This window comes from Bos grunniens, chromosome 1 (genome assembly GCF_055505025.1).
Source record: "Bos grunniens cultivar Pamir isolate PY7600 chromosome 1, Bosgru_T2T1.0, whole genome shotgun sequence".
In the NCBI taxonomy this organism is placed as follows: Eukaryota; Metazoa; Chordata; class Mammalia; order Artiodactyla; family Bovidae; genus Bos; species Bos grunniens.
In genome coordinates this window covers 74,402,064-74,430,056 of record NC_141165.1, presented here as the reverse complement: position 1 = coordinate 74,430,056, position 27,993 = coordinate 74,402,064, and the positions used below count along the sequence as shown (strand labels likewise).

General features: G+C 48.1%; 2 protein-coding genes across 8 annotated transcripts in view; both read right to left on the bottom strand.

Moving 5' to 3' along the window:
* Positions 1-1,746: 1,746 nt before the first annotated feature.
* PSMD2 (proteasome 26S subunit ubiquitin receptor, non-ATPase 2) lies at positions 1,747-11,220 on the bottom strand. The gene is made up of 21 exons (XM_086396781.1): positions 11,070-11,220; positions 10,549-10,605; positions 9,802-9,966; positions 8,884-9,005; positions 8,494-8,718; positions 7,799-7,957; positions 7,512-7,656; positions 7,273-7,333; positions 6,884-7,030; positions 6,630-6,736; positions 6,305-6,432; positions 6,009-6,096; positions 4,533-4,695; positions 4,306-4,407; positions 3,995-4,140; positions 3,674-3,757; positions 3,298-3,466; positions 3,114-3,208; positions 2,772-2,898; positions 2,232-2,350; positions 1,747-2,084 (listed from the first exon to the last, which is right to left on the bottom strand). Exons 1-21 carry the CDS (start codon positions 11,202-11,204, stop codon positions 1,902-1,904), a joined length of 2,727 nt encoding a protein of 908 aa, XP_086252907.1. The 5' UTR covers positions 11,205-11,220; the 3' UTR covers positions 1,747-1,901.
* A 6,411-nt stretch (positions 11,221-17,631) lies between these two features.
* Positions 17,632-27,993, bottom strand: part of ECE2 (endothelin converting enzyme 2) — a 32,609-nt gene continuing 22,247 nt past the window's right edge. For 5 of the 7 annotated variants that reach the window (XM_086396821.1, XM_086396790.1, XM_086396792.1 and 2 more), the window contains 12 exons: positions 25,530-25,718; positions 24,411-24,553; positions 24,011-24,125; positions 22,588-22,698; positions 21,147-21,245; positions 20,967-21,044; positions 20,366-20,469; positions 20,078-20,188; positions 19,885-19,952; positions 19,486-19,676; positions 19,297-19,392; positions 17,632-18,614 (listed from right to left, as the gene is read on the bottom strand). In XM_086396821.1, coding sequence (XP_086252947.1) covers positions 18,438-18,614; positions 19,297-19,392; positions 19,486-19,676; positions 19,885-19,952; positions 20,078-20,188; positions 20,366-20,469; positions 20,967-21,044; positions 21,147-21,245; positions 22,588-22,698; positions 24,011-24,125; positions 24,411-24,553; positions 25,530-25,718 — 1,482 coding nt within the window. In that variant the 3' untranslated portion in view covers positions 17,632-18,437. Of the gene's footprint in view, positions 18,615-18,935; positions 19,026-19,296; positions 19,393-19,485; positions 19,677-19,884; positions 19,953-20,030; positions 20,189-20,365; positions 20,470-20,966; positions 21,045-21,146; positions 21,246-22,587; positions 22,699-24,010; positions 24,126-24,410; positions 24,554-25,529; positions 25,719-27,993 lie in introns of all 7 variants that reach the window. The other 2 variants (XM_086396830.1, XR_015162645.1) reach the window with 2 other exon arrangements.

Below are 27,993 nucleotides of genomic sequence, written 5' to 3'. Positions count from 1 at the left end.
TGTGCACCACATCGACTGAGCGTGTGCTCTAAAGCCTGAGAGCCACAACCATTGAAGCCCAAACACTCCAGAGCCCCACTAAGCAACAAGAGAAGCCATGGCAATGAGAAGTCCAAGCACCACAAGGAAGAGTAACCCCCACTCTCTGCAAAAAGAGAAAGCCCATACACAACAAAGCAGCCCCCTAGCAAAATAATGAAAAACTTTAAAAATGGTCCACATCAAAAAAAGAAAAATCTTCCCTCACCTATTCAGGCACTTAGGCCCTATTTCAGTGATCCCAGAGTATTTGCTTAGACTCCAGTATTGAGTTGATCGCAACATAACACAATTGTTTTCTTCTTGTAAGCTTTGTGAGGATAGGATTTGTTTTTCTCTATTTATATACCCACAAACTAGAAAGTCTAAAGCATAATGTCTCCATTTATTTATTGCTGAATGACATTAAATGTGAAAGGTTAAGAGCCATTATGAAAATTTCTTAAAGTACAATCACTGACTTGGAAAGAGAATTACCTTTTATGTTTTCATTTTACAATCACTATTTTTTTCTCATGTTTGAAAACTTTATGTTACAAACTGCACATATTTAAAATATACAAGGAATTAATTCCCTGGTGGTATAGTGGTTAGGACTCTGCGCTGTCACTGCTGAGGGCCTGGGTTCAATCCCTGGTCAGGGAACAAAGATCCCACAAGCTGGGTGGCCAGAAAAATAAGTACAATTTGATTAATTTTGACAGATATATGATCACCACCACTACTACAATCAAGATACTGACCAATTCCATCGCTCTCAAAAGTTTTCTTCCTTCAGAATCATCTTTCTCTCCACTCCCATCTATAGATAACCATTGATCTGCTGTCACTAGAAATATAAATAGAGTACGTACTCTTTTTGTTGTTGTTTTACTAGGCCATTTGTTGATGACCTATTAAGTGCTGATTACTATTCAGAGGGTAAAACCACAGTTCAAGTGTTGGATAAATGGTAGCAATTATCTGACAGGGCCATCTGTTCTCCTCCACTGCATCCATAGGGGTCCAGGCCCCTATTGGTATTGTAGCTATACTCATACCAGCCCCACCAGGAAGGAGCACTACAGATCATGAGTGATTACATTCCAGGAAGGAGGCCATTTCTTTCCCATTGCTCTACTAAAGAGGAAGGTCAGGGTCAAGCTTTCTTGCACCATTTTTGCAAGAACAGCCTAGAGGTAAATGTTAACATGATCAAATCCCTCAACTAGCAGCCTCCCCAAAAGGACAAGAGGGTTATAGAAGGTAAAGATGTCCATTTCATTCAGCAGCACAGAAGTCAAGTTAGGAAGAGTGGAGCTAACTTTGCTGCCTCATAAGAGCAGAGATCCTTAGTCCAAAGCCAGGGAATGACGGGCTTGAGGTGGGTGCGCATTGGCAGGTGGGAATAGGGGGGATGCTTGGGATCTACAAGCCCCTTGGAAAGTTATTTGTAAGAGTTTGCATAAAAATTGGTATACATATCTCTCCTAAAAGGAGATTCATGACGTTTATAAGCTTTTCAAAGTTCATGCCCCTTAAAGATTAACCACTTTTTAAGATGATTAAGAAAGAAGGGAGGAGGAAAAGGGGCTTGGCTTTTTCCATTCACAGCAGCCTTCCTGCTAGCCCAGGCTCAGAGCTGCTACAAACAATACTCTCTCATATCCACTCTCCACCCCAGTGTGGCCTCCAGCCACAATATCCCAGAAAATAGACACAGAGGGACCTGGGGATAAAGGTCTTTATTCAACAAAGTTATCACACTCAGTAACAAAAGAAGGTCTGGATTCCCCTAAAGGTCTGGAGCAGTGTCCACCCCTGGCAGCAGGAATCATGACCTGCTGACATATCAGCTGCAGCTCAGAGCCTCTGGTGGCCACTTAGAGGTCATAGTTGGGGTTCTTCCGAAGGATAACAAAACCTTCTAGAATAGGGGTGACGGGAAGAAACTCCTCAGTGGCCAATTCTGCCCGCTCCCCGTGAGCCAACAACACTGGGGTTGTGTGTGTCTGGAACCCTGTGATGGTCTTAGGCTTGCCGGCCTGGCCCACCACATCCACTGCCTGTAGGGTGAGAAAATTGAGATGAAGGACTCTTGATAGGAGTGCAACAGCAACCCAGTGCCCATCCCAGTTTCAGAGAAATGGCATATATGCATTCTACAGGCTCTGGAGTACAGCCTGGGCCCTCCCCTCTGCTCAGCCCCTCACCTGGCCCACACGGACAGACACTGGCAATGGCCGCAGCTCCTCATCGAATGTGACCAGCATTCGGGGCTGCATGGCAGCCACCAGTCCATATAATACATAGTGCGACTTGCCTAGGATGACTGAGGGAAGCACACAGGACAAATACAGTTAAAGGCAGCAGAGCAGGCCTAAATCTTGGGACCCCACTCCAACCCTGACTCTCTAACCCCTCAGCTGTACAGCTGAACCCACAGCTCTCCCCACAGACACCCTACTACAAACTGGAGATGCCACCACCTGACTCTGCCTAAAGCCCACAGACTCGATAATCACTTTTCCCCTCAGGGCAGAAAATGGGCTCGGTTCATCTTCAAAAGAAATCTCTTTGGTTAAGATCAAAAGTGTGAGAGATCGAAGTCTCATGAGGCCCAAAGAACCTCAGAAACCCAGAGGAGTACACAGTTAACTTGGGTCTTGTTCCTAAATTACCAAAGAGGCCCTGGTTAGGGGTGGAAAGAGGGCACTCTGTGCCACCAGGGAAGATTCCTGACAGGAACTCACTGTTGCGGACATCCAGGAAAGAGACAAGCACGGTGAGCAGCCCAGCCACAGCCACTTGACTCATAAGCTGCCGGTCACTGTGGTAGGGGCAGAGGGTGAGTGTGCCTTTCCCTAAATGTGTCAGGCCCTGGGAGAAAAAAAAATACAGAGAGAAGTGGAGGTGGGGAAGTCACGTCTAAGGAGAAATCACCTAACTCGGCCACACAAATCTCACAACTCATTCACATTCTCCTTTCCAGGCCAGATTTAAGGTTTCCCTTCACACAGCATCATGTCTCCCTTCCATCACACAGACACTTCCCCTGGCACGCGCACTCTAAGGAGAACAGATCTATTCTTTACCTGTGCCAAGCGCACCATGAAGAGGTTGTTGGGGTCCTTGGCATGATACTGGGCTAACTGGCGAAGCATCGCAGCCAGACGGGCATTATTGGTACCTGGAAATATTAAGTGTTACAGAGGCTTGAAGAAAGGGGTTCAACCCTTCCCCCAAGATGCCTAAGATTTCTTTCTGACCAATACTTACCACTGCCCACCATGCCCATGGCAAAGATGGAGTTATAGGACACTTCTGGGTCAGCATCATGAGAGAATTTGCTTAGGGTATCCAGGATGTTGAGTCGTGGATTTGAAACAGAGATTAAGGCCAGTGCTAAAGGCACAGCCCTTCGGAGTGTAGGCTCCCCGTATCTCAGCTGGTGATAAAATAACAAGGTGTCATAGAAAGCAGAAAGAACAAGCTCAGTTACAAGAACAGACAGATGGGTAGATGGGGCCTTAAGTTTTGTAGCAAGGGTGCAGCAGAAAGACCATTTCCCGACTGAGAAAACCCATCAGGGAAATCTCCTGGGGGAATTCTAGGCATCAAAACCAATACATTTCAATCTTCATGTGATACTCACCAGGTGGCCAAAGGTTCGTAGTGCCATCTCTGCACCAATCTCCTCCCCCATAGCAATAAGGGCGATCCCCAATACAGCCACTCCCTGCAAAAGAAGAGCCAGCAAAGCCCAGTAAGCTCATGGAACAGAAAACTCACCCCTGACTCAAGCCATCTAAGAAGAAAAAGCTGTCCTGTGGGGCACACCCTGACCCCTCATGCAGGAACCTTGTCTCGTGCTATTTCAACACTCAGCAATGCCCAGAGAGGCTCTAAAACAAACCCAAATCCATATTATCTTTTCCCAGAGCCTCCCTGGAATGTGCTCAGCTGCCCACAGAACCTGATGTGCTCCCATGTCAGCAGGGGCTTCCTTCTTGTCCTTGTCCTTCTTTTCCTTCTTGTCTTTGTCTTCCTCTTTTTCCTTGGAGTCAAAGTGCTCACTGCAAATGTGGAGTAGCTGCTGCACCTTCAGTACATTCCCAGAGCCTGGGGCAGGGTGGTCAGGCAAAGAAAGGGAAGAGATGAGAAGCCACCAAGGAAAAGCTTCCTCTAGGAACCCAAGCTAAAGAATCTAAGGCAATTCAGGATGACTAAGAAAGGAGGCCCAAGAAAGAAGTGACATGTCCCTGAGGAGGAACTAAACACACAGACCTGCATAGGCACACACATCCACAAGTGTGTTGGCGAAACTGCGGAATGGCTCAGACACAACCTCCAGAGCGGCCAGGATGGCCTCGATGGCCTCTCCCTTCCCTAAAGGAGAGGTTCAAGGGGTCAGAGGACAGATACTCTCTTCCAGCACAGCCTGACTCATAAACTCTCCCTGTTGTATCCAGTTAATACCAGTCTTTTGCCCAAAGAGAGAGACATTCTCTCACCCAGATGGTTGAGGCCCAGTCCAAGAGGAAGCCAACGGGCGTAAGTATCCTTGAGCTCAGTCTCTGACTTCTCCATGATGGTCTGAAGGATAGTGGAAGTGACATCGCCATTGCAGGAGCCCACTGCTATCATTCCACAGGCCAGAGCTGTCACACCTGCCACCTAGAAATGGGAAAATCAATACTTAGCATTACTAAATATCAAGCTATTAAAGTATTAAGTTATCAAATATTAAGTTGTTAAAATAGTTGTTCACCTATCTTGATTCAAGAGAGCCAACTCCTGGAGTCCACTGAAACCACATTAGGTAACAACCCCCTTCTGATGACAGGCCAAAATGACGAGAGCATCAAGCAGCCACTACATCAACTGCTTTGCATACTATTAACATTTAATCTTCACAAAAACCCCATGAAACAGGTTCTGCTGTTGTTCCTTGTATTGACAAGAAAAAGGATGCCTAAGGAGATTGAGTCACAAGCCCAAGTTCACACTACCTGTAAGCAGAGGTGGCAGGATTTGAACTGAGGTCTGACTAAAACTTATGCTTTTAGCCACCACACTTTATTTATCCATCACTAAAGAGGCTTACTTCTTGGAAAAAAGTTATGACCAACCTAGATAGCATATTGAAAAGCAAAGACATTACTTTGCCAACAAACGTCCGTCTAGTCAAGGCTATGGTTTTTCCAGTGGTCACGTACGGATGTGAGAGTTGGGACTGTGAAGAAAGCTGAGCGCTGAAGAATTGATGCTTTTGAACTGTGGTTTTGGAGAAGACTCTTGAGAGTCCCTTGGACTGCAAGGAGAGCAAACCAGTCCATCCTAAAGGAGATCAGTCCTGGAATTTCTTTGGAAGGAATGATGCTAAGGCTGAAACTCCAGTACTTTGGCCACCTCATGCAAAGAGTTGACTCATTGGAAAAGACTGTGATGCTGGGAGGGATTGGGGGCAGGAGGAGAAGGGGACGACAGAGGATGAGATGGCTGGATGGCATCACTGACTCGATGGACGTGAGTCTGAGTGAACTCCGGGAGTTGGTGATGGACAGGGAGGCCTGGCGTGCTGCGATTCATGGGGTCACGAAGAGTCGGACACAACTGAGCGACTGAACTGAACTGAACTGAATTGAAAATGATTCTACACAAGTAAGAAAATTTAAGGTTGGCTAATGACTAAAACAGCATACCCACCCCAAGCTGGGTAAAGTTCCTCCCCACTCTAGTCTGATACTTCCTCATGGATCCCAAGGGCTGGAACTCAATACTAAAACATTAACTCTTTAGCCTCAATGTCCCCTGAGGCTTAGAAACCCAATTCCAAGCAATTTCACTGAAATGATACACATCCCCGCTCTCTCCCCTCCCCCACCGCCCCACAATACACACACTCTTTTCCCCACTATTTACAAGAGACTGGAAGGACTCAGAATACCTTTCCTATCTCCCCTAAATGATCAACAACCTCTATTCACCTCCATACTGGACTTGGAATCTCCCATCACAGGTAGCAGCAAGGTGAGAACATCTTCACGATTGGAGCCAGCATAGGCCAAGCCAAGCCTACAAAAGCCAAAGAGAGACAGTCCCCAACACATACCCGAGGATAAGACAAGGAAGAAACAAAATGAGGACTGGTCATTTCAACAGTCACCAAGAGCCAAATAAGCACAGTGGTAGTCTTTGGCTATACAAAGGTGGAAGGGCCCGGTTCTGTTTTCACAGAGCTTACAGGTTGAGTACTATCAAAAGGAGAAGCAAGAAGCCTTACCCAAAGATGGAACCAAGTCTCATGGTGTTGCTGTTGTGGAGGACATAGTCTGAGAGCAGTGCCAGGGCAGGGTCACACTCGTTCCGGACACCAGAGTTCACAATGCCACAGGCCAGGAGGGCTCCTGACTACAAAATGCAAACAGATTCTTCACCTGGGCTACTCTACCTTCCTCACCACAAAGGATGCCACATGGGCCTCATTATAGCATCTGCCTTAACTGGAGTCAAAAACCGGGCAGACCTACCAGTGAAAAGGAGGCCCTGAGGGGGCCCTAGCACATGGGAGGGGGATGTCTGCATTAGTGGATTGTGCCCAGACCAACCTTGATATAGTCCTCAGAAGAGTACAGGTACTTGTCAATCTGGGTAAGGCCACCATCCACATCCCACAGCAGAATCATGCCAAGGGATGCAGCTGCACTCAACATTCCTATACCAAGGAAAAACCAATCAGTCTTTTAGGCTCTACCCTTGAAAAACTGTTATAAAGAACTGCCTCGGGAATCCCTTATAACACATGCACCTAGAAGGACAAAAAGACTGAACAAAATTACACAGAAGAGGAACAGAATTATACCATGGTCCTTGTTCTTATAAAGCCATTTGTTGCCATCATCTGTCAGCAGCTTGTCTTGACCAAAGGCCGCATTCACAAAGCCGTTCACAAAAGAGGAGGCCAGGTTCATACGGGCAGAGTCCACCTGAGAGCCACTGCCCCCAAACCCTGCAAAGGAGGGGAAAAAAATGAAGGTTTAGAGTAGAACAAGAAAGGAACATAGCATGACAGGTGATTCTGAGCTGGCCCCTTGGAATCCTCTATCTGTGGCCCCCAACAGTGAAGTAGGGAAAAAGTATGTGGGAATTCTGAGCTCTATAGGACAAGCATATTGGGCCAAGCCAACACTCAATACAAGAAGCACAGTTAACAATCCTCCAATCCCCACACACATGGAGATGTCCACTCACTGTTGTTCTCTAGGTGGGTTTTATAGATGTCATCAGGCACCTTGGGCTCCATGATGTCCAGCTGAAGAGAAGTCAGAGGGTCACAACTGCTCCCCAAGTCCTCCCTTAGCCATCCCTTCTGTTATCCCACTGAATGGCAATTCTAACCAAGGAAAGTCTAGTCAGAAGCATCAGGGAGGTAAAATGCTAGGTGGAATCAAAACCAAAAAACCTTGATGGGTAAGGACAAAGAATCTCACCTCTCGGGCTAAAGCCAAGAAGTTGCTGTTGAGCTGCACGTTGGACATGATCTCTGTCAGGTCTTCATACTCCTCCACATCTTCACTCAGCTCCAAAAACACCCCATGCCGGCCCAGCATGAATGCCATTTGTTTCTGTACAACCCTGTGGGAGACAGCCGCCACATCTGCTCAGCCCCCATCGACTAGAATAGCCCTTCAAGCCCTAACCAGAAACTACATGTCCTGCCTCATGCACATGTCCCATCCATCAGCTTATCACTTCGCCCACTTTTTCCCTTACATACACGTCTTTGCAGGAGGTGAAAATATCTTCTACCAGCTCCATGTCATTGAGCATCAGTGCCAATCTCAGAGCTTCAGGGAAGCGACTGAACTTCCGGAACACACCCAGGGCACAACGCAGTAGGGCAGAGTTTTCAGGCTCGGGCACGTAATTCACACAACTACCAAAGTAAAAATAATAAAGGAATCAGATATTCATTTACCCTGTTTAATTCACTTACCCGATACTGGATGCCTACTATGAGTTCAGTTTAGTCGCTCAGTCATGTCTGACTCTTTGACACCCTATGGACTGCAGCAAGCCAAGCCTCCCTGTCCATCACCAACTCCCAGAGTTTACTCAAACTTGTGTCCATTGAGTTGGCGATGCCATCCAACCATCTCATCCTCTGTTCTCCCCTTCTCCTCCCACCTTCAATCTTTCCCAGCATCAGAGTCTTTTCAAATGAGTCAGCTCTTCGCATCAGGTGGCCAAAGTATTGAATGCCTATTATACACTAAACATTACACTAGTTATTGGGACTACTAAGGAGACATGATGTCTCTTGTCTTCAAGAAGTTCACAGACATTAACAAATTAACTACAGCTTGATTGCTATTTTTGAAGCAGACACTCTTGGAAAATAAAGGAGTCACAACCGAGAAAGAAATACTGGAGAGGGTAGGCCTGCCACCCTTCCCTACCTTGCTCACTTACCTGGTGAGATAGAGGCAGACCTTTGCATAGGCATTCTCATCAATGTCTTTCTCCAGCATATCCACCTGTTCAATTTCCATGAGCAGGTCGCAGGCCTCATGCTCTGCATTGTGGGCCATGTTGTAGGGGACAATCTCCTTTACCAGGGTCAGCAGTGGCTCCCGCTGTGTCTTCTCTGCATCATCCAGCTCCTGCCACTCCTTAGCCACTTCTCCTGCGAGATGCCTATGGACAGGCCCAGACCGTTAGAGAAACAGACCTTCTCCGGAAGCACTTCCCTGTGGGTCAAAGAATTCACTATCTGGGAAACTCGATACACTGGTACTCTAAGACAGACCTCAGGACTATAACTCAGAACCCCTTTAGCTTCCCAAGAAGAAAAGGTCTTACCTGACGTATTCATGACCCCATGACGCCAATTCCTCCTGGGAGCCCACAAGACGATATTTGAGGCACTCACGCTCCCCGCTCATGGTCATGGCCAAAACAGAGATGATGTCAGCAGCAAAACGCTACAAAGAAATCAGTCCTTTGAAGTCAAATTCAGGGTAAGGGGAATGTTACATTATGGAATCAAGATCACTGTCACTATCCCCCAAAGTAAATGTTAATTATATTACCAATCTAATGTTAAAAGCTTAAAACATTTTATATTACCTAAGCCTGCTGCAATCTCCCTTTTGAACCAACATGACTGGAGGGTGCTAGCCAGGGGAGAGCAGAGAAAGATGGAGACTCTAAATTTTATTCCAACTGCAATAGTAAACTATTTAAAAGTTTTAAGCAGAAAAGACTCACACTCTAAAGATCACTATGGCTGCTCTATGAAAGACAAACTGTGTAGGAGGTCACAGAAAAAAGGAAGAGAGTCAGTCAGTTGGGAGGCTGCTGCAGTAGTTCAGGTGAGAACTGAACATTTCTTGGATTAGGGTTGTACCAACAGGCAGAAAAGTTACTGAGTTGGGGATAATACTCTAGAGATAAAACAAATAGAATAGGTGCATGGGATGTAAAGAATAGAAAAAAATTAAGGTTAAAAGTAAATTGATAAAAATCATGATAATAAAATCTCAAGGTCCAACATAAATAACAGAAACTATTATCTTTTCTGAATAAAAAATTATCCTTTCTGAAAACAATCTTCCTATCAACTCACTCTTACGTGAGTGTTTTGATTATGATGAGTTCTGTTGAACTTGCTCAGGATCTCAGGTCCACTAGGCTTCCTGAGATTCACCATAAACCCCATGGTCTAGATGAAAAGGAATTCCCAAACTAGGCCTCCACCAGCTTCTGGAATAGTTTTACCTTATTCTCCCCAGGGGCCATGTTCTCATAGATCTCCTTCAGTTTGCCATAGTGCGGACGCAGAAATTTGAGAGGTTTGGGTACTGAAGTCATGGAAGTTGTAGAAGAACGAATCTGCCTCCGCAGTTCCTCCAGGGCTGGTCGGTACAGGGAAGTGTCCTTCTCCTGACCAGGAGATATCAAGGCTCAGATAAAAGAAATCTCATCCCTTAAGTCATAATACAGAAGTGTTTAACAACTCCCCTAGGAAAGTAGCTGTGTCTCATCTATCTGGATTGTCCAGCTCCCGGCGCGCGCCCGCGCGCGCACACACACACACACACACACACACACACACACACACACACACACACACACACACACACACACACACACACACACACACACACACACACACACACACACACACACACACACACACACACACACACACACACACACACACACACACACACACACACACACACACACACACACACACACACACTGCCTGGCACAAAAACAAATGTCCCCAGTTAAGAGTTCAAGAACCGTTTCTCCCATTAAACGAAGCCACAAAAATGTTTCATCTCTTTTTACTCCCCTCCCTCACAACATGATTGCAACATGACTCTAGAATACGCAACATGACTCTAAAATACACTCCATCCTTCTCTATACCTCATACAAGAGTTGCTGCCCAAACTGGAATAAAACAAGTGAGAAAGATTCGTATATGCACCGGCTCTTGTTAACACTGTGACTCACCCCCAATCGTTCCACGAGCATCTCCAGTTCATCCTGAAGTTGTTTGTCCTCCTCAGACTGGAGAGTTGGAGGAAGAAGCCCATCAAGAGAAGGAATCTCAAACACATCCTCCTCCCAATCACCCTGGGGCAGGAGGAGAGTGAGCCTGCCTCCTTAGGGGGAACCAGGTGGACAAGGAGAGTGGGAGTGAGATGACCTGATGGAAGGCAGCCTGACTTCTGGGCCAGGCTCTGCTTGAAAGCCGTTCTGAAAAAAGGGGGTGACAATTACCAGCCCGAGCCCACCTCACGAGAAGGCGGTGAGGAAGGTGGTGAGGGCTGGTAGGGGCGGCGGAGGTGACAGCGCGGAACGGAGGATGGGAGAGGGGGCAGAGAGGCGGGGTGCCGGGAGCCCCGAGGATCGCCCTATCTGCCCTCTCCCGGAGCCGGCGGGGCCGTTGGGAGTCGAGTCCGAGGCCTGCGGGACCGCCGTGACTCAGCCCATGGCCGCCTCCTCCGCCAGCTCCCGGGGCCGCGCCTCACCAGCTCCTGCTCTTTGTCCTTGTCCCCGGCATCGCGCCGCTCCTTGCCGCTCGGCTTCTCGTCCCCGCTGCCGGGAGACGTCGCTGGGGGCTGCTGGGGCTGCAGCGATGCCTTGTCTCTGCCACCCTCCTCCATCTCCACCGCCAGTGCTGGCCCGCTGCGCGCGCACCGCCCCGTTTCCCAGGTGTCTTTGCGTGCATCGTCCACGGCACCTCCCTCTCCAAAGCCCGCCTGCGACCGGAAACGCCGCGGCGACCCACCCACCCTCGCGGCCTGGGAGTCCCCATCCGCTGACTATCTGAGCAACCGCTGACTTCGCTATCAGAGCAACCGCTGACTTCGCTATCAGAGCAACGAGAAAACTACAATTCCCAGCTTCCCATGCGCTATAGGAGTCCCAGAGGCTCGGACCTGGAGTTTCCCGAACGCTGTTTGGGATTCGGGGGCGCTCGGTGCAGTAGGAGTTGAACTGGCTGTGAGCCAAGGCCGCAGTGTGAGTAGTACCCACGGAGACACCCCAGTTAGCTGCGTGTTGGGACAAATGGACGAGATTCTTGAAGTACTGGACTGTTGATTGCAGTCTTTGTGAAGTTTGTGTAATAAATCTAGCCCCGTGGCATATTCACCTAATAACATTCCTCTCCCGTTGAAGAAGGAAATGGCAACTCACTCCAGTATTACTGCCTGGAAAATCCCATGGACAGAGGAGCCTGGCGGGCTACCCATGGGGTCGCAAGAGTCGGACACGACTTAGCGACTAAATCACCATCACCATCACCACCCGTTGAAGAAGAGTGCTGTGATATTACTGTGAGGATGTGGTTACCACCTTAAATCCACCTGCTGAGCCAGATGAAGTAGAAAAAAATACATCCAGTCCTACGCCCTAAGGCGAAGTTCTGGAGCTAAAAACGGAAGAAGATAAGGTCTTTGTCCATCTGTCTTTTGGTCTTCCTCTCCCTGTTATGACTTAGGAGGGATATGACCAACATAGTTTATGTCAGGTCTTATTTCAAATGATACATATTGTTCTCACAACTTTTTGAATTTGGTAGGATTGTGCCCATTTTACAGAGAAAATCATAGTAAGTAATAGAATCAGACTGAAACTCGGTCTTTCAATCTCCCAAATTCTTGAGTGTTTCAGGCAAATCTCAAAAGTTCTTCTCTTAGGCCTCTGTGTATGTATCTGGAAGGTGAGAAAAGAAGTAGTAACTCTGCTCCCCTTCATCTTGTGGGAACACTCACCATTTGGCCTGGAGTCTATTTTATGGATTCTGAGTCATTAAAAAAAAACGGAAAGTGTTTGTTTAAAAAAAAAAAAAAAAACACCTGCTCAGCACAGTTAGCACTGAATGAATGTTGGCTAAATATTTGTATAGATGTTGATGTAAAGGTGTGATGCCCATTTTAAAAGCTGTTGTTCTTTTCCACTCAGTGTTTGAATTCTGGGGATGACCTTTCATTTCCATCACCAGTGACTGCCCCAGCCCTAGTGTGCTGACAGAAATTGGGTGGTACATAGTGGTAAAGAATCTGACTCCCAGTACAGGATATGCAAGAGACATGGGTTTCATCCCTGGGTTTGGGAAAATCTCCTGGAATAGGAAATGGCAACCCACTCCAGTATTCTTGCCTGGAAAATCCCATGGGCAGAAATATTGACAGGCTACAATCTATGGGGCCCGCAAAAAGTCAGACATGACTGAGCAACTGAGACACAGATACAGACACACACACACACAGCTATTCTGCCTATTCTGTGGCTTCAAGATGTCCGTGTCAAAACACATGCTTTCTTCAGTCACTATAGAGATATTTCTCCTAAATCTTTCCTATTTCCATGACTTCCTTCTGTCAGATCTCAAATTTTGTCTTTTATACCAATCATATCCCCACCATTACCTTAGAGGAGATGGGGTGATGTTGTGGCATAAAGCACAGGCTGTTAACAGCTGGTGACTCCAGATGAAGAGTATAGGAATGTTTGTTGTACTTTATTTCAACTGTTTTTTCTGTTTAAAATGTTTCAAAATTAAAAATTTGAGGATGAGTAGCAGAACATAAGCTTTAGAGAGGACAGACCTGGTATTTAAAACCAAATTCTGGACTTCTTTGGTGGTTCAGTGGTTAAGACTCCATGCTTCAAATGCAGGGGGTGTGGGTTTGATCCCTGGCTAGGAAAGTAGACTCCCACATGCCATGTGGCATGGCCTAAAAAAATAAATATTTTTAAAAAATAATAAAACCATATATGGCTGAGTCCCTTTGCTATCCACCTGAAACTATCTCAACATTGTTCACCGGCTATATTCCAATATAAAACAAAAAGTTAAAAAAAAAAAAAAGACCCAGTCAGAAGCAAAAAATGGAAAACAATAGGGAACTAGTGCATTAATTATGGTGCATCTATATAATGGAAGAACATACAGCCTTTCACAAAAACATGTACTAACATGGAAATAAGCCAATGACTTAGGTCATTGAATAAAGTATATTGTGAGTTTAAAAAAAAGAACAAACACCAAATTCTGCCCTTCACCAGCTGTGATATTTGGGCAAGCTTCCTAATCTCTCTGTTTGGTTTCTTGTATGAAATGTGAGTAATTAAGTATCTCCCTCATAAGTTTTTATGAGAATAAAATAAGAGTATATAAAGTGTCTGGCTAGTTGCTTGGCAACTGGAGAAAAAACAGTATCATTTTCCAGCTTCCTCAGATTTGCAGGGCTGCCCCTTGCTCCATACCTCCAAGCACTCAAGCCCCAAACCTCTCTGGCCAAATGCAAATGTCCTGCAATTATTCTCAAGGCTTGATGATACGTTGATGACCTGCCTCAAGCTTCATTTCAGTCAAATTGCTCTCTCAGAAGCACTCCTTCCTACCATTTGGCCGGACTCCCAGCCTTGTGACCAAATTGCTCTCCAATCAAGGCCCATCACCTTTCCCTTCTCACCACCTTCCTTCAAATTGCACCCATTGACCAGCCATGCTTCCCCCAAACTTATGGCCTGAGCTGTAGAACTACACCTCTTATGGAGGCTCTGAAAATCATGCAACCCAAAGCATCATTTCTGTAACACTAGAAATGCTCCAGACAGGACACACCATTGCACTGTTTCCACTGAGCTGCTACTTTCTTTGTGTGATATTTTTCAAAGTCAGATTGCATTGTGGCCTTTCCTACCATTAATCCCCAGAACTGAAAGGAGTTGTTACAATCCCCTCTTTTTCATAATGACTGTTACAACTTCCTTCTGTTACAACCTCTTTATTATGCCCCTTTCGCCTCCCTCCTTCTGATCAGCCTAAACATTTTACTATTTCTGAACATGCTCTGCCCCTTTGAGCTGGATCAGCCTTTTCACTTTGCTGTTCCTTCTATATGGAATACCCGTCACCATTTTTTATTTTAAAAATGTATTCAGTTATTTACTTTCAGCTGCGCTGGGGCTTCGTTGTGGCATGCAGGCTTAGTTGCCTTGCGGCATGTGGGATCTTAGTTCCCCGACCACAGGTTGAACCTGTGTCCCCTGCATTGGAATGAAGATTCTTAGCCACTGGACCACCAGGGAAGTCCCCTGCTCATTACTGTTTTTCGCTAGCAAATTTTCCCATCCTTTGTACTCCAGCTCAGTATCACCTGTGTAAGAAGCCTTTCCTGTTCTTTCAGGTTTTCAGTTTCTTCCCTGTGTTCCTATGTTGCTTGGTACCTACCTCTCCCTCACTCCACTCTGAGCTCTTAGAAGAACAGGAACTATGTCTTATTCATCTTTGTACCCCTAGCACCCAGTCTAATATCTGGCTTGTGGTAGGCCTTGACAAATATTTGTTAAATAAGTGAGTGACCGAATGGCTTTGCATTCATCTTCAGGTCATCTTTGTATATGATAATGGCCCACTAGGAGGAGTCTCTTTGGAGCCCAGAGCTCAGCACTGAGAAACTCAGGAGTCTCCACTTGTGAGTCAGGATAGGTCTACTGACACTGTGCTTATTTAATGGGCGACTGTCTTCCAACGTGACATTCCCAGAGTACCTCCAGGTATGAAATTATGTTGTCTGGCATGTTACTGTACTGTGCATCGGAATTAGTCCAACTTTCATGGGACAGTGTAGGGTATGGCCCAGCACCTTAACTAATAACTGCTGTCATGTACCCACTGAGGAGCACCATCCTTTATTCCTCCTTCTGCTTTAACACACCAAAGCATATTACAGATGGGTATTTGTCAGCTTGGCAGGCCACTAAGGGTGAAGGTTACATCTGTCACTTGATGTTCACCTAGCCTTGCCTCTGGAACCAAGCACCTGCAGAGTGCTCAACAAACAGTGCTGTCTCACTTACTTTCAACATGTGCTTAGGTTTCCTGTACTACCTGGCTGTCATATGTATCTGGCCTGAGTGAGCTGGGTGCCATGGAAATGTACCTGCTGGTAACAGCCTCACTTGGAAGCACGATGAAATTGCCTAGAAGAGATATATATGCTTGAGTCTCAACTCTGTCATGACTTAGAGGACTAATTGGTGGTGATTACGAGCATCTGAATTCTAAATTTGACTTTAATGCAGTGTGTCTTAGCTGACATTGGGAGTTATATAATTTTTTCCTTTAGTTTCTCTACTTGTAAGATAGAGACAATGATAGAACCTCCTTGTAAGCTGTGGGAATTTAACAAGGTGATATTTTTAAAGTGTTTAGTACAGACTGAAGCAAAAAAGAGACTTGGTAAATCAGGGCTTCTGCTTATTATCATTATTTGACATGTTGACCTTTTGCAAATATGGAGTTTTAATGCCACAGTGGCCAGCTGGTCAATATTCTAAGCTGGTCTTTGAAATCAAGTGTCAAGAGAAGGGCGAGGCTTTATGATACCAAGCCTCTCTCCTCCATCATGACACTGACATTATAAATCCCATTCTCTGTGCAACATCCAAACTTCATAAGCCAGTTCTTTTCTTTGGGTTCTAGAACTTGCTAAGCCCATGAAGCCACTTATTGAAACATTAAAGCTGATCTAGGCCTCTGAGATCATCTCATCCAACCCACTTATTTTACAGACTGCCAAGGTTACTGAGATCTGAAGAGGGGATAAACCGTGCCTGGCGTCACAGTTGCAGGTGGCAGAGCTGGAGCCAGAACCAGGCTTCCAGATGTGACAGCCCTCCTCTTTCCAGTACACTCTGCCGCCCCTCCTAGAGTTGTGTTCTCAAGGCAGAGACTCAAGCCATGCTTTCCCTTGATATTAAGAGTTCCCAAGCCCACTTTCCCCAAGGAGCCAGCGATTTCCTTCCCTTGGCGGGCAGCCATATATCCAAGTCACTTGATAGAGACAGCTTTTTATGGGGACAGTCTGATGTTGGGACAGGATACAGCATGCAGGACACGTGACCAGGAACCCATCAATCATTAACAAAACTTCACTCTTACCCTTCCTAATTTAATAAACCCACCTGTACTTAAACTTTAGGGGACACTACATTATAAAGAGAATTAAGATTGGGCCCTTTCCACTGTTTTACTCTGGTTCTCATTTTACAGATAAACAGACTCTTAGAGGTTAGGGGACAGGCTGAAGCTCATATAGCTGTCAGAGCTTCAATTTCAATCCAGGTCTCTGACTGCAGTGAAGTGATTATGGTTAGATCTATAAAATGGAAACTGGAGCACATATAGCATATGTTGCTGTGAGGATCAGATGAGTTCATGAAGGTGAAAGTACCAACAGAAGAGTCACCTGAGGGAAGGAATCATCTTCATCTTGGCATCACCAGTGCTGGCACATTATTGGTAATCAATATATTGGGTTGACCAAAAAGTTCATTTGAATTTTTCTGTAAGATGTCACAAAAAATCCAAACAAACTTTTTTGGTCAACTCAATACTTATAAATCTATAAATTTATAAATGAATGAATGAAGAAAGTAATGAGTCTCCTAGCAGAAGTGCCTGGAATACAGAGGTATTCCATGCACACTCCATTTCCCTCACTTGTTCTGAAGGGTGGCAGGCTCTGTGGTCACCAAACCTGTGGGCTCTGTGCCTGGCACCTGGTAGGGCTTGATGAGTATGTGTAGGTGGGATGAGGGGCTCTCAGGAACGCTAAGCCTTTGAGGACGTGGAGAAACGCATGTCTTCTCATCACAAGCAGAGGCTAGTGCTCCGAGCTGCAGGGAGTGAAGTGCTACCTTGGCCAGGGCTGCCTTCCACTGCAGGGTAAGGGCCACCCACCTTCCAAGCTGACCCTGGCCAAGTTGTTACCCAGACTCAGTGTCAGGCCTAGCTACATGCATCCATGGGGGCCACGGCAGACCCTTCCAGCTATAGGTCAGCCAGGGATGGGACATGGCCACCAGTGAGCAGAGAACATGCTCCACTCGCCAGGCTCAACTTTGTGCCACTCCTCATCCTACCTTTTTGTCTCTCTGGGGTTTCAATTTTCAGTCCCCTGTGTCTGGTGAGTGAATAAATGAGTGCCTAGAAGAGCACCTGGCATACAGCAGGTATTCAATAAATACTGGTGGAATGAGTAAATGAAAACAGGACTGAAGGAAGAGACAGACTGACTGATGCGTGTCTATTTATTGGCACAGGGTCCTCCAGGGCCAAGACCACTCCCTCCCCACACCCTTTCCTGTAAAAATAGACTCTATCCTTCACTCTTCCTACTCTATCTGCTTTCCTGCTTGGTCCAGGGAGAATCAGTCACCCCCTAAGACTTGTAACCCAAGATGCAGGGCCTAGCATCCCTGACATGTACACACATCCCCGCTGAGCCCAGGGACCCTGGGAGGCAACAGGAAGGTTTGTAAAGGCTGTTGGACTTCCACTAAGAGCTCAGCACAGGGGGTCCGTCAGAGAGGGCTGGCAGCAGTATTAGGAGCAGTGGCATGAGGAACATGGAATAAAGGTCGCCACTGGGGGCAGGGCTGAAAGGAGCTCTGTCTATGCCCAAGGGAGCAGTGAGTAAGCCTTGGGGAGATGTGTGGGAGGCACATCTGTCAGGCCCTGCGTGGTCAGCAGGCACAATAGGCCCTGTGGCCACCAAACCCACTGAGCTGGGGACCTAAAGAGGTGGACCCCTTCTTGTGGGAGCTGGTGGCCCCTGCCCAGGCCTCCTCCAGGCAGGGTGGCAAAGAACATCACAGTGAATGGTGGGGACTCTGCTGGAGGCAGGGGCACCCCCAAAGCAGAGGCACGATGTGGAGGCCGAGGAGGGACTAGGACTCATGTCACACCTATGGTGTGGAGGGGCAGGACACAGCCCAGCTGGCATGTGCCTTCCATCAACCCCAGAGCAGAGAGCCTGGCTGGGCAAGATACCCCAGGCTCCGGCAACCGAGCTGGCCATTTCTCTCCCAACCCAGGTCTACCACACCTCACAAAGCTGCCCTGAGTTCATGGGGGAGCCGACAGGGCAGCCGAAGTGCCGCAGGAAGTCACGGGAGTTGGAGAGAGTGCCCAACACGCGGAAGCGGGCAGGGCTGTGGGGGTCGGTCACCAGCCCCTCGTGAGAGCTCTCGGGTGTGCGGACCGAGCACCACACCTGCAGGCCAGGACAGACACGGGGACACAGAGTGTCTAGTGTGGGCGAGGCCCCTGCCCCAGCTGCAGCAGAGCCATCCCAGGGACACATGGCACCACCACCCCAGCCCCTTGGCTCAGGAGGCCTCGGGACGCAGAAGAGGGCTTAGCCAGCATCTCAGCCCCAAGGCCTTGCTATCAACACCAAGGGAGGAGAAGGCGCCTGCCCTCTGAAATTCCTCGAAGGCCTTTCAAAGCTGCCTGGACACAGGGCTGCCCAGGATGGACATGTCTGAGGGGAAGAAGTCCAGCCCCAGAGACTGCCTGCCATAGTGCAAAGTACCTGGAGACCTTGCTGAGTCTGCCACTTACTGTCTTCCTGGGTACCCCTGGACGAGCCACTCTGTCCCCGAGCTTCCTCCTCCACAGCCACCTCACAGGAGCATCATGAAGATCAATCCTGCTCCCTACCCCCTGCCCTTTGAGATCTGCAAAAGCCTCCTGAAACCTCCCTCCTCCGGCCTCCTCACGTGCTTTTGTGGGCCCCACAGGAGGCTGACCATGAGGCCCTCCCAGACCACTTTCCACACTCCCACTTCAGCCCCATTTCCCAATCCCTTTTCCTGCATGCCCCAGACTTCTAATGACATGCCTGGGAGGTAGTGGGAGAAGGGCAGACCCCTGGCCTCCCAGAAGGACAGTACCTGGGCAAATCCCACAAAGAAGAGCTGGTGGTTGGTGAGTCCCACAGCTGGCAGCTGCTGCTCCTCCCCATGCTTTCTTAGCCATGCTTTGTAAGCCTGGGGTTGGGAACACGGGTGGCAAGCGTGTTGGGGCCTGCCCTGCCCCCACCCCCAGAAGAGGTGAGCCTTAGCCCTCAGAGGGCCACTCACGTTGTAGGCAGCCTTAAGCCCCCCATTGTCGGCAATGTTCTCCCCCAGTGTCTGGCGCCCGTTGAGCTTCTCCCCGTTGACCTGGTACTGGCTGTACTGCTCCTCTATGCAGGCCGTGTGGTTCCGGAAGGCTGCCAACGACTCATTCTGCCACCACGGCCGCAGGTTCCCTTCCTTGTCATACTCGCGCCCTGAGGAAAACGAACCTTTACATCCTACTGAGACCAGAACTCAACCCTTGGGGGCACCAGTGCCCCCATCGCCTCTCATCCACAGACCCCTCCCCCTGCACACACCCCCTCCCAGCTAGGGTCCATGGGGCCTGCTCCCAACATCTCAAGGTTTTACAGGAGCCATGAGCAATTCTAGGCTGGAGGACACAATTGCGTGGACCTCTACCTTGGTCATCAAAGGCATGTGTCAACTCGTGGCCCATCACCACACCGATGCCACCGAAGTTCAGGGCCCTGGGAGGTGAGGAATGTTGAGTGAGGGCGTGGTGGAGGGACACCTCGATCTCACCTCCAGCCCTGCTCCCAGCTCACCCGCAGGCCCAGGCCCCAGCACCCAGTCCCTCCTGCCTCAGACACACTTGGGGTGGTTGCAAGTGTAGAAGGGGGCCTGCAGGATGCCAGCAGGGAAGACGATTTCATTCTTGGTTGGAAGGTAGTAGGCGTTCACTGTCTGCGGGGTCATGCTCCACCTGGGGGAGGGAGAAGCTGAAACGGAGCCTGACTCTCCTGATGTCCAGCAGCCTGACCTACATCCTACCAGAACCTGGTGCCTCATTTTGGATCCATCTTGCCATCCCCCTCTGTCTACTCTGAAAACTTCCCCCACCTCTCCTGCTGCCCCAAGCGTCGGCAGCTCCCATTCTTACTGGTCTCGGCTAGGAGGCTTGCGGAGCTGGTCAGCCATCACTTTAGCAGAGAAGTTGTACAAATTCAACATGTTCTGGAAGAAGGAATCTTCAGATACTTCATACTATGGGAATGGTCAGAAGTAGAAAACAAGCGAGAGAACACATTAGAGAAGGTAATAGTCCCAGTTTGGCTACTAGTTAGCAGCTTTCTGAGCGTCAGTTTCTTCAGCTGTAAAATGGGTGTAAAATAGCTAACAAATAATAACTTGTCAATATTATTTTGCAGGTACTTTATTTTTTTATATACTGTCTCCTTTGATTATCACAACAATCTTATCAGGTAGGTGCTAACAGGACCCCCTTTTACAGATGAAGAAACTGAGGCCCAGAGAGGTTATATAACTTGTCCAAGGTTACAGTTGGGTAGAAACAGGTTTGACTGCAAAACTCTATTTGTAAACACTGCATTCTGCTGCTGTCCAGCCTGCAGCCTGGCACAGAGCCAGCATTTGCCTCTGAAAGGAACCAGCAAGCACCTCTTGCCCTTGCAGTGCTTGAGCCCTATGCCCCACCCCACCTCCACAGAGCTAAGGTTCAGTACTCACAGGCAGGTACTCACCCCATCATAAACATCATCCAGCTCTTTGGGCTCCAGGATGAAGTCCGGGAAACCAATCATATCATAGATGGCATCTGCCTGAAGAGACCAGGTTAAGGATTTCCCTCCCCAGGCACCCCCCCAAAACTGTATTCTCCATCCTCACCTCCAGATGGCGCCCCAACCCTGGCCACTGCTCACTTTCTCCTTGGCTGCCTGGCGGGTCTTCTGGTCCATCCAAACCAAGTGTCCCAGAGCCTCCTCAAAGGCGGCTCGGATCTCGCTGATCATCCCCTCTGCCTGGGAGGGAGGGTGCACAAGTCAGCCTCCCACACACATTAATGCATCCTTGTCCCTGTCCACCCTGGTGCCCCATTCCTGTCCTTCCAGACTCTTGAAATAAGGTTGAGCATCCGGAGAGGATGAGAAAGACACGTGATTCGTGAAAGCACTGGGACTGTCATGGTTTTTTTCCAAATGAATCAAAAAAACTAATAAGTTAACTGAATTAACATTATAATTTAATATAGTGCTTTGATTTTTATCTGATTATAAAAGGCAGGCATTAATAGCAGAAAACTGGAAAACTGAAAGGAGTCGAAGAAAATAGATCATTTAAAAACCCTATCCCTCAGGGACTTCTCTGGCAGCCTAAGTGGTTAAGACTCTGGACTCCCAATGCAGAGGGCAAGGTTTTGATCCCTGGTCGTCCTGCGTGACACGGCACGGCCAAAAAAAAAACAAAACAATCCTATCACTCAGAGATAACTCTAACATTTTGATTACCTATTTCTAATGTCTTTCCCTGATGGGATATTCATATATAATATAGAATTATGTTGTGCAACATATATATATATATAAAAAACCTTTTTTTTCACTTAACAATCATCAGTTTAATGCTGCCTTATAATCCACCCTAGTCACAATTTGTTCTTCCTGTCCTCTATATTGGACATTTAAGCTGCTGTCATTTTTGCCTATTATAAACACTGCCACTTACATCTTTGTAGGTAATAAAAGACAAATCATGTTTCTTTTTCACCCTCTCCAGATGCTCAGCCTTATTTCAAGAATCTGGAAGAACAGGGATGGGGCACTAGGGTGGACCAGGGACAAAGGATACATTTTTGCCTATTATAAGCAACACTGCCACTTATATCCTTGTAGGTAGTATCTGAAGCACAAACATCATCTCCTTATAAATAAATATTATTTTTCTAATTATATAGGTAACATAACTCATTGTAGAAAACTTGGAAAATACAGAAAACTTATAAAAGAAAAAAAAATCCCTCATAACCCCAACCACCGAAAGTAATCACCATAAATTCCCTCCCAGTTTTTTCCCTGTTGTTGTTTAGTCCTGAAGTCGTATCCAACTCTTTGTGATCTCATGGACACCCGCCAGACTCCTCTGTGCATGGGATTTCTCAAGCAAGAATAATGGAGTAGATTGCTACTTCCTTCGCCAGGGGATCTTTCTGACCCACGGATCAAACCTGCATCTCCTGTATTGGCAGGTAGATTCTTTATCACTGAGCCACCTGGGAAGCCTTTTTTCCCTTTATGTACATACAAATAGAGGCAGTGAATTTTAACTAAAATGAAGGGTAGTGTTGGAAGGACCTTGAAGACTCACAATTTCCTTGCTCTGCCGGTCAAATGTGGCCTTCACAAAGAGGGAGCCCAGAGCAAAGCCAAGAGCGTCGTCGGTGTTGGAGATGCAGGTCTGCCACCTCGGTGTACAGGACTGGAAGGGGAAAGAGCGGGTCCCTAGAGATGGCTCTGTCCTCCAGTCTGAGGGTCTTTCTCTGTCTCTGGGGCCAGCCCCTCTCAGCTCTGCACATCAGAGCCCTGGGTTTGGGGTGCCATCTCTCCCTCAGACTCCAGGGAAAATGAAGAGCAACACTGCAAAGCATGCGAACCCCAGCAGTGAAACCTCAGGAGGCACATGTACGCTGCCCACTCTGTTCTCAGCACTCTCCTCCTCTTGGTTTCTCAGAGGCCCACTGGGGTCCAGATGTTTCTTACCCAGCTGTAACTCTCAGTCTTACATCCAGTCAGTCCCACATGCCAGAAACCTGGGAGTCACAGGTTCCTGCATCTCCCGAGCTCCACATTCAGTCTATCACCAGATTCTAATAACTCTGCTTCTTAATCATCTCCTCCATCCACCCTTTGCCACTTCCCTGCCCTATAACACTATCATCTCTTGTCTGAAGATTTCAGTGGCCTCCTAACTAGACAGTCCAACTCCATTCTCATCCCCCTCCCCTGTCACTCCCCACCATCTGTCTTCCATTTAGCTGCAGAAAGATGACCTAATATATAAATCCAACCAGTTACACCCCTGCTTAAAACTGTCCCAGGTTCTCCATCCCTGAAAGAAAGGCCAGGCTCCCTAGGCACAGCATTCAGGTCCCTCTATGGATCACCCCAGGCCAGCCTCACCAGCCTCAGCCTCTCGGGTGCCCTCTCCTCAAAGTCATGCCAGAACACAGGCAACACCACCACACTCCTCCTGGCCTCTGGGATCTGCACATCCTACTCCTTCAGCCCGGAATGCCCTTCTCCCTTCCATTACTCCACGCCCAGGTAAAACGTGCTACCCCACCTCTGTCCTACATCACAAAGAAGGTCTTTCATTCAGCGTGAGCACCTCAGAATATAATGTCTGTTTATGTATCTCCTTCCCCCACTTAACAGGGCTTCTTGAAACTGAGAACGGCACTTATTCATTTTCTTCTTCACTCTCATTATCAAAGTTGAGTGCCTACACATAGCGTGTACTGGTAAGTACTTCACTTATGTGAATTCAGTCCTCATAACAACCCCACAAGAAGTTTCTGTTTCTCCAACCCAGAAATGAAGAGACAAAATGGTGGTGGAGATATGCTCAAGGTCCCATGGGCCAAAAAATGGAGGAGTTTGGACTGGAAGCTAAGTTAGCTTGAATCTCAGTCATGTGCTCCACATGTAAATTAAATGGTATCTGACACACAGGGGCTGTGAAGCATCAGCCTGACTGGATTGGAAGGTGAGAGCAGAGTTAGAAAACCCACCTTCTTGGTGCCATAGAGGGTCTCCAGCAGCTTTTCTTGTGCAGACTCAAAGCGGTGGTCCAGGCTTGAAGTTGTCTTCTGTACCAGGTTCCAGATCAGATAATTGTTCAGGACACTGGTATATAAGTGACCAGAACATAAGATAAAGGCAGGAACCATTTCCACCCCCACAAAACCAGCTCTACCAACATGCAGATAACAGGAATCCCTTAGAGTCATTCATGGGCGTTCTCCCAGAATCCCTCTCTCTGATCCTGGGACCACACACCTGCCTGTAAAAGTTGGGGTGGAGCAAGGTATGGGAACAGAGACCACAGTGGGCCCCCTGAAGCCCCAGCCTAGGAGAATAGCCTGCACAGAGCCCTGAACCCCACCCCAGACACTGTGGGCTCCCCGCAACCTTGGCTCTGTGCGGTTGATGAGTTCCGACACCTGCTGCAAATAATCCGTCCCATACACCACCACAGGCTCAGAATCACCCAGCTCCAGCGGTGACAGCAAGAAGGACAGAAACTCCAGCCAATCCATGGAGGGTGCCAGGGCCTGTGAGCAAAAAGTCTCAAGCCTCCCTGCCCCTTGGCTTTCAGCAGACCCCTCCCCTACTGGTACACTGGAGCTGGGAGCCCTTTCCATCACCACAGCAACAGCTACCAGCTGCTTGATGGCCCCTTCCTAAAATAAACCCATTTTTAGGCCTAAGTGTGCTTCAATCTGGGAACCCTGTCACTTACTATACATGGAAAACAACCATCTCTGGTATTTAGTTGGGCTGCTGCTGCTGCTAAGTCACTTCAGTCGTGTCTGACTCTGTGCGACCCCATAGACGGCAGCCCACTAGGCTCCTCTGTCCCTGGGATTCTCCAGGCAAGAATACTGGAGTGGGTTGCCATTTCCTTCTCCAATGCATGAAAGTGAAAAGTGAAAGTGAAGTCACTTAGTCGTGCCTGACTCTTAGCGACCCCATGGACTGCAGCCTACCAGGCTCCTCTGTCCATGAGATTTTCCAGGCAAGAGTACTGGAGTGGGTTGCCATTGCCTTCTCCGTTAGTTGGGCTACAGATTTTCAAATATTTTTCAAACAGTTGGATCAACTCCCCAGACACCATGCAGGGTCCCTACATACCTGGCCTCTCCTCCAGAATCCCCCTTACCCAACTTCTCCAGAATCCAAAGACTAAGAGGTTGATACCTGGTGCAGTAAGGGCCTTCCAGGGGATGCTTCCATTTCTCTTCTGACTGTTTTGTGGGCATCTTGTACAAGTTGTTACAGATTTTTAACATAATCCCTCTATGCAACCCCAGGCAACATAAAAGGGACCAAAGGATGGCCCAGTGGGGGTGCCCTAAAATGGACACTATTTTTCTTTCCAGGATAGCAATGGTACAGCCGGGAAGCTCAGAAACAGCAGGGAAACAAGGAGAGGACTGTCTGTCTCAGGCAGACAGCACAAAGGGGAGCTGGGTGGCCTGGGCTGGGGGCTGACCCCTTCCAGTGGTGTCAGTTCCTTGCCTGCCCCACCTGCAGCTCCGCGATGCTCATCTTGTGGTAGATCTTCTCCTCATCCCGCCGCTGGTCCTGGGGCACCGTGATGTTGGCCAGTTGTATCTCCAGCTCCAGCACCTGCCGCATCTGCTCCCGAGTGGAGGTTGGCTGTCCGCCCAGCAGCATCCCCAGCTCCTCCATGTAGTCCAGGTAGGCAGTAAGCACCTGTCGGGGCCCCAAGTCATCCTCAGAGCCCAGCAACAAGTCCTGCAGGCCGAGAGGACTGTTCCAGCTGCTGCCCCTGTGCACCGTTTCTTCTGTGGATCTTCCTCAAATAAGCTCTCTGAGATTACCCTCATCGTTTCTGCCATACTGCTTATCACCATCTGCTAGGATCTTTTTTTATTTATTTGTGCCCTTGCTCATCATCTGTTTACCCAAGGAAAAGGTAAATTCCAGGAGAGCACCATTCCAGGTTACAGAGGAGTATTTCCCACTGTATCCCAAAGGCCTGGAAAAGGGCCTAGCACAGAATAGGCTCTGTCCAGTGGGTGGCCCTGCTTCCCATATCCCTCTGCCCTTCTCATTTCCTGAAGCCCTTCTACTTTTCCCAGCCCATCAGTGACCATGTGCCTTCACTTAACAGCTGGGTGGGCCCCATGGAGGAATTTGGTCTACATTTGGCTTTCATTCCCTTCTACCTCCCATCCTGCCAGACTTCAGACTTGCTGCCTTCCCTTCTGGCCTCGAAGGGGGAAAAAAACACAGAGAAAAAATATGTAGTGACTCCATGTATGTACATGTATCAAATTCTCTGCTGGGGCTTTACATATATCTCCCACCTCCCCTGCCACCAGAGCCCAGGCAACCCCATAAAGTGAGTACTAGGTTCCGTTTTACAGACAACATGACTTCTTGATTCATACCATCAACGAGCAGATGGCAGAGTCCAAATGTGGCCCAGGCTCCATGACTCCAGGGCCACAGCCCCAGCACTGCCTGGGCTCAGAACAAACTCATGTCGCCTAGCCCCAGCTGCCACTTGAGCTGCACAGGAGCAGGGGCTGTGTGCTCTGTTCTCCACTGTGTTCTCAGGCTCTAGCACAGCATCTAGCACATCGTAGGTGCTCAATAAATATTGTTGACTGATGGATGAAATCCTGTACACAGACCCTCAGCCCTGCTCAGCACTGACTTCCTATGGACCTCCCAGGGACCACTTTCACTTTTGCCCCACCCTGGGCTCCTTTAACTGCCAAAGGCCATCTCTTCTTCCATTCTCTGCACTTCGAAGTATCTCCCTTTTCCCACTTCCCCTCTTCCTTGCTGCTGATGTCAGAAGAAGTCTGAGTACCAATTCCAGTCATCCTAGCTACTAAGGGGGATGTTTGGTTCAACCAGTGATCTTGCCAACCCCTCCCCAACTCACCCCTCTCTCCCTACCTCCTTACTTTCTGCTTAAGACTTACTTTTATTTATTTATTTATTGGCTACACCATGCAGCTTTCAAGATCTTATCTGGGCCACTGGCATTGGAAGCATGGAGTCCTAAACACTGGATCACCAGGGAAGTCCCAAGACTTACTTTTGAGACTTTCCTGAACTCTGCAGATAAGATAGGATAAGAAACCTCTGGCGCTGCAGCTTCCCCAAGATGTAATCACAGACTTCCTACTCAAGAAAACTGGTAACACACTAAAAGCTGAGTCGACCATGTGGTTCTCTCCTGAATTCTCAAAATTCCTTCCTCCCCTGACTCAGGTGACGTGAAAACCACAAATCTGTTCCACACCACTCCCCACTTTTGAGATTCTCTTTCCATTTCTTTTGGGATCAGTGCTAAACTTGACCCATAGTGTTTATGTATAACAGGACTCTACCAACCTGTCCAGAAGGACTTGGTCCACTCTCCCCTCCCACTCCCCTCTCTAATCTGTCAACAAGACATACCCTGTCCCCTCTCAGAGCTTTTGCATCAGCCGTTTCCTTTGCCTAGATTCTCTCTCTCTTCTCCACAGCCTACCCTCACCCTAGGACCAGGCTGGCTCTCTGTTAAAGGACTCTCGGATTGCCACACTTCTCCTCTAACAGCAACTGTTCACAGGACAGCTGCATGTGTCCTGTTTCCTGCCTTCTCCACTGAATGGCAGTGTCTTGTTCACCACATGCTAGTGGAGGGTCTGTCTGAGGGATGCTTGGTAATGTTTGGGGGTGAATGGAAGAAGCACAAAGCCCTTCCTGGTTGCCTTGCTCCACAGAAGTCTCTCTTCCTCCCTCCACCTCTTGAAATACAAGGATCTCCTTCTTTCTAGTCTCAGTCTTGCCTCTCTCTCACTTCTCCTAAGCCTTTGTCTAGGCTTTTAAGGAGAGGCCCCTCAAGCCTTTGGCTCCCTCCAGGCCTGTACTCTCTTCAGAACCCCACTCAACTTTCATATTTGCCTGCTGACCTCTCCAGAGAGATGGTGCCCAGCTCCCTCACACTCACATCGCTGAAACAGGC